General features: G+C 46.9%; 1 protein-coding gene across 1 annotated transcript in view; it reads left to right on the top strand.

Moving 5' to 3' along the window:
* The first annotated feature begins 260 nt into the window (after nucleotides 1–260).
* LOC104128796 (phosphofurin acidic cluster sorting protein 1) overlaps nucleotides 261–6,000 on the top strand; it is a 41,128-nt gene continuing 35,388 nt past the window's right edge. Inside the window, exons 1-2 of the mRNA XM_035897072.1 lie at nucleotides 261–311; nucleotides 1,956–1,978. Of these exons, the coding sequence (XP_035752965.1) occupies nucleotides 261–311; nucleotides 1,956–1,978 (74 nt within the window). The remainder of the gene's footprint in view (nucleotides 312–1,955; nucleotides 1,979–6,000) is intronic.

Here is a 6,000-nt window from a genome sequence, read left to right as displayed (position 1 = left end):
TTGGCTGCCAGGGCTATATGATGACCCTCTTGCACTGCAAATGTTCATCTCTACTCGCAGAAATGAGAACCTGAAAACTGAAGGGGTGGAATGTTGAAGCCATAGTTTACCTTGGTGACCGCCCCTCCAAGACGGTTACGGTTGCCTCTTGGAGAGTCCTCTTGCCTGCATTTTGCCTGTGCAAGGATCCAGCCAATTCATAGAGAGGCTCTGAGCATTTGGAGAGGGATGACAACATCATAACATCTGCTAGAGGGCTCATGGAGACGGGAGAGCGAATGCTGCTGGACCTTTCCTTCTCTGACCTCTCTGTATGGAGATGTGTACAAACAGAATGTATTTAAACTTCCCGTGGGGAAACGTAGATATCTGTTCACATACAGATATCTATACATGCCCAGCTTGCATCAAGTGTAGCTAGCCCCTGTCTTTGCGCTGCAGTATACATGGATGTTTGGGTGGGCTTGCATTGGTGGCAGGGCTCGCGGATTTCTGGTTTTCTCATGGTGTGGCTGTTCCTCCTGGGAAGTGCTGGCTGCTCACTCCCCTGCTCTTGAGGAGCTGCTTGCTGGCATGCGCAAGCTCATTGCAATTCAGGGGAAGTAGCTGAAACTTTTCTTCTGGAAAAGTAGGTCGGGGAAATCTGCCTGTCAGGATTGTCTGGAGGGAGAAAAGGGGATTTGATGAAGGCGATAAGAGCCCAACACAATCCACCTCCATCTGTTTTTATTGACGAGATCTGTGGTGTGAATGTAAATCATAAACACTTCTATAAAAATACTAGTTCCTGACAAAGTGGCATCTGGTGACCTGAGGTGCTAGTCCAAAGTGGGACCTTTGGGTCCAACTTCTCTGTGATCTTGGGCATCTCACTTTCCCTTTCTGCACCCTGCCTTCTCACCTGGAACAAGAAGCAGTGCCACAGGATGTTGAGGAGGTGTGACTGAATGACCAGCAGCTTTGCTAAGTTGTGCAGTAAGATGGGAGGATGAGGTGCATTGTCCAAGCTCTAGTGATCCATTATAGTAGCAAAAACGAAGAGATGAGTACAAACAGCTGTGTTTTGGCTAGCTGCTTTTTATCTGGAAGGGAAAAGCCAGGGTGTGTGTGTGGTGGTAGTGTGTGTATGTGGAAGGATTGCTGTTACTTGTCTTCCACTACAGCAATGGAAGGGAAATTTGGTCAGCCAAAGAAACACTGGGTCTGGTTCAGACCAGGCTCAATGGGAGCTAAGCATTACTGTCCAACTTCTGGCAACCGCTGGCTTGACTAGCTCTTGTTTGCACCCCTCATTCTCCCAGGAGGAGTGTTTTGAGCCTGCTCCAAATGGGTCTCTTTCCTCTTACCTGAGAGGTCTTCAAAGATGTACAATTGCTGCTGCAGGACTCCTGTCAGATGAGTGCTCTGCTGGGAGGAACTTTTGCCACTGCACCCTGATCCGCCTTCCCTTAGCAATGGCACACCGCAGGCCAGCCTGCAGTGGGAGTGGTTTGCAGCAAGTTGGCCTTCCTTTCTGTATCTGTCTTGTTTTCATGGCTGTGTGTCATGTGCTGGAGGCAGAGCAGTGCCTGGTAAAGGGTCTTGGGACATACATTGCTCACGGTCTGGTAAAGGCAGGCAAAGAGCAGAGCTCAGCTGTGGGCACACTTACGTTTGCATGGGCTGTGTTTGTGGACTGCTACACAAAGCAGCAGCTTGCAGGACGTACTTGCTTGAGCTTGCCACAGCAGGAAGTGAAGTGTGGGCATGGCCAAGGAAGGGCTTATCCTGTGCTGCTGGCTGGCTCAGTGACTTGCAGCCTGCAGAAGACATTGGGAAGTGTGGTGTGGTAGCTCTTGTGTGTCTGAGGCTTTGTTACCTTGGAGATGGCTTTTTAACAGCCTTCTGGACTTGGAAGGTACAGACTGACTTGGAGAGCAGCAGTGCGTCCTGCTATAAGCTTGTACTGTACCCAGAGCTCCTGTTTGACCGTGGTGTGGTAGGACAAAAATGCTTTCCTTTTAAGAATGACTGTACTTATAACACTGTGTGCATAAGGCTGGATGGAGGAGAAACTTTGTGAACAACAGCAGCCTCCTCTGTTGTAGTAGGTAGACCTGTCTTTGCATTGCCGAGGGGCAATCAGCATTTAGGTAGGTCTAATCTGTCTCTTCCTCTTTGCAAATGTGCATAGCTGGTAGCCAAGTGGGTGCTGAGTTTTCTAGCTGCCTCAAATGTGAAAGAAATTTATTCAATGTTGCTGCTTCCAGTAGGTGCTGGTCCATTTCCAAAATGGGATAAGCCAGTTTTGTTTACGTTAGTGAGGCAGGTCAGGTATTCATGAATATTGATGTCTTTATGCTGTTCTCTGTGTATAGCATTGATTTTGGGTGAAGTGAGCAAGAGTCTCTCATGCTGCCAATTCTTAGCCCAGTAACTAGTCTTAGACTATGGGAGTAATACGTGCCAAGAAGAGAACCTCAGTCTCCTGCTTGGCCAATGCTTTGGGACTGAAGTCCAAATCTAGATGAAAAGCACTAAATGTGAGTGTCTTAAAATGCCAGGCTCAGCTGGGAGCATAAATTTCAGGATAGAAGTGCCTCACCAGTTCATATTATAAAGGCATGTCCCAGGGAGAGAGGTTTGCTTCAGAAAACTCACTATGACTTATGCTAAAAAAATTGGGCCAATGAACAGAATCTTCATATTAATTACTTCTGGCAACGTGTACTCATATGTGACTTCTGCCAGTGCAAATGCAATGGACCTCAAGCCTCTTTGACAGAGTTCAAGATCTCTATGCTGCTAATAGGAGTCCTCAGAGGCTTGGATGATATTTGGATCCCTAGTCCCTTTTGGGGGTGAGAAGAGAAACATGCAAGGCTGTCAGACAACGTAAACTTCCTTTTTTCAAAATGGGTCAGAGCTGGAGTACCAGATGCTGATAGTAATGCTGCTGCAGCTGCTAGCTGACTCCCTGAGGCTCTGCTGCAGCCTTGCTTCTGGTTTCTTACATTCTGCAGCATCTCAGCTATATGGAGAAAGCTTTAGGTACCTTCTTACAGAAGCAGACTGAAGTCAGTAATCCTCTCCACTTATCTATAGCACAGCTGTTGACAGCAGCATGGGCTCAGGATGATCACCAAGGTAAAGTGTACCAAATCACATGTGAACTCCCTGTGGTCTTTCTTCCTGGAGCCCTGTAAAAATTATAGGGTTATTCAGTGTATTTGTTTCTAGCTTCCTTTTTTAAAAGTGAGAGAGTGACTCACTTCATGTGTGCTAGATTGAAAATCCACAAAGAATTAATCTGCTTTTGTATGGAAACAAAAGTTCCATTAAAATCTCCAAAGTCAGTCCCTTAAAATTAGCTCGCTAAAACCACTTCAGATGTACTGGATTATAAGAACATTCATCTAGAGAAGTTGGTGGAGGTGCTCGCCAAGCCCCTTTCCATCATCTGTCAGCAGTCTTGGATGACTGGGGAGGTTCCACTTGACTGGAGGTTAGTAAATGTGATGCCCATTTACAAGGGGGGCCAGAGGGAGGGTCCAGGGAACTATAAGCTTGTCAGTCTGACCTCAGTGCCGGGGAAGGTCATGGAGCAGATCGTCTTGAGTGCCATCACACAACACATCCAAACAACCAGAAGATCAGGCCCAGTCAACATGGGTTTATGAAAGGCAGATCCTACTTGACTAACTTGATCTCCTTCTGTGACAAGGTGACCCACTTAGTGGACAAGGGAAAGGCTGTGGATGTAGTGTACCTGGATTTTAGTAAAACCTTTGACACCGTTTCCCACAGCATTCCGCTTGAGAAACTGGCTGCCCATGGCCTGGACAGGCATACGCTTTGCTGAGTAAAAAACTGGCTGCATGGCCAGGCCCAAAGGGTGGTGATGAATGGAGTTAAATCCAGTTGGAGGCCGGTCACAAGTGTTCCCCAGGGCTCAGTGTTGGGGCCAGTTGTTTAACATTTTTATCAACGACCTGGACAAGGGGATTGAGTGAATCCTCAGCAAGTCTGCAGATGACAGCAAACTGGGTGGAAGTGTGGGTCTGCTTGAGGGTAGGAAGGTTCTACAGAGGGACCTGGACAGGCTGGGTTGATGGGCGGCAGCCAATTGTATGAGGTTCAACAAGGCCAAGTGTCGGGTTCTGCACTTGGGTCACAACAACCTCATGCAATGCTACAGGCTTGGCGCTGAGTGACTGGAAAGATGCTTGGCAGAGAGGGATCTGGCGGTAGTGGTTGACAGCCGACCGAATATGAGCCAGCAGTGTGTCCAGGTGGCCAAGAGGGCCAACAGCATCCTGGCTGGTGACCAGAGGGATCAGAGAAATCATCCTTCCCCTGTACTTCGCATTGGTGAGGCTGCACCTCAAATACTGTGTTCAGTTTTGGGCCCCTCACTACAAGAAGGACATTGAGGCAGTGGAGCCTTGAAGGGTCTGGAGCACAAGTCTTATGAGGAGCGGCTGAGGGAACTGTGGTTGTTTAGCCTGGAGAAGAGGAGGCTGAGGGGAGACCTTATCGCCCTCTACAACCTCCAGAAAGGAGGTTGTAGTGAGGTGGGTGTTGGTCTCTTCTCCCAAGTAACAAGAGACAAGACAACAGGAAATGGCCTCAAGTTGCACCAGGGGAGGTTTAGATTAGATATTAGGAAAAATTTCTTCACTGAAAGCGTTATCAGGCACTGGAATGGGCTGCCCAGGGAAGTGGTCAAGTCCCCATCCCTGGAGATATTATAAAGATGAGGTGCTTAGAGACATGGTTTACTAGTGGACAGGTACAGCTGGACTCAATAACCTTAAAGGTCTTTTCCAACCAAATGATTCTATGATTCTGTGATCTAAACATGTTTTGTGTAGAAAGCCCAGTTAATTGGATGGAGGATTATTATTCCTGAGTAGTCAGAAACCAATGGATTTTGTTCAATGCTGTCCAAGAGTCTGGAGCTAGATCTTAAAATATACACTCTCCCCTTTTACTTGAAGGTTCAAAGAGGAAAATCACCTGTCTGCTTTTTCAAGCTTCCAGTTGGGTTTCTCAACTCTGCAACTTGCCAATGAACCAAAGTGTTTCATTTCTGTTTGCTCACAGTATTCTCTCTGTGCACCCAGAGCAGGAAATGGCTGTCAAAATTGGGGCTAACACTCAGCTAACTCCAGTTCCAGATGTCAGTCTGCTGTGCTCACTTTGAGTTCTTTAAAATTATGAAGTATTTTTACTGCAAAAACCTATTTTAAGTTCACAGCAAATAGTTTTTATTAGCTGTATAGTAGGATGATTTTTAAAATTTCAATGTGATTTCTAGGTGTATTTCTCGTTTCTAAAATATTTTAATAGAATATCTCAACTTTTATGTCTGCTCTAAGAAGTGCTGGCTTGGCTTTTATCTGCACACTTGCTTTGGAGGAAGGCCATTACAGAGGAGATTAAATAGAAGAGCTTTTTGCAAAAACTCTTGCTGTACTGAGACTCAGGTGTAATGAAATCTGAAGGGAGACCCGGGATTGCTGAAAGATGGAAGTTCTCAGCCCAAATGAATAGCCACTGTTGTGTGGTCCCCAGAAAGCACACCCACCTGAAAAGTTGTGCATCCGCGACTGACGAATCTGGCCTGCGGTCTGGGCACAACTGTATTTTACTAGTGAGATCCAGTTGTAAAATCCTGGCCTGGAGGACTGTGCCCTGTGAACTGCAGGTCCTGGGAAGGTGATTTTCAAGGGCAGGTGCTGTGCTGCCAGGACTTGCTATCTGACTTCCGTTCATTCTTGGCTTCCCCAGAAGTGACAGTTTTTGCCTATAGTGGTCCTGCTCTTGCAAGATGCTCTTGCCTCTTCTTCTGATGTGAGCCTTCTTCCTTCCTTTGATTGTGCTGTTTATTTGTTCCCATCCTGTCCTTGCTGTCACCTTTCATCTCCTCTGATGACACAGACCATGGATGGATGCTGCCTAGAAGCCCCTTTGACACTGAACGTGAGTTGGATCACTTGGGATATGTGGGATAATTAG

The sequence above is a fragment of the Egretta garzetta genome, unplaced genomic scaffold (genome assembly GCF_000687185.1).
Source record: "Egretta garzetta isolate BGI_Z169 unplaced genomic scaffold, ASM68718v1 scaffold17, whole genome shotgun sequence".
Classification (NCBI taxonomy): Eukaryota; Metazoa; Chordata; class Aves; order Pelecaniformes; family Ardeidae; genus Egretta; species Egretta garzetta.
Note: the sequence above shows the minus strand (reverse complement) of the source record. Positions and strands in the feature narration are given on the sequence as shown.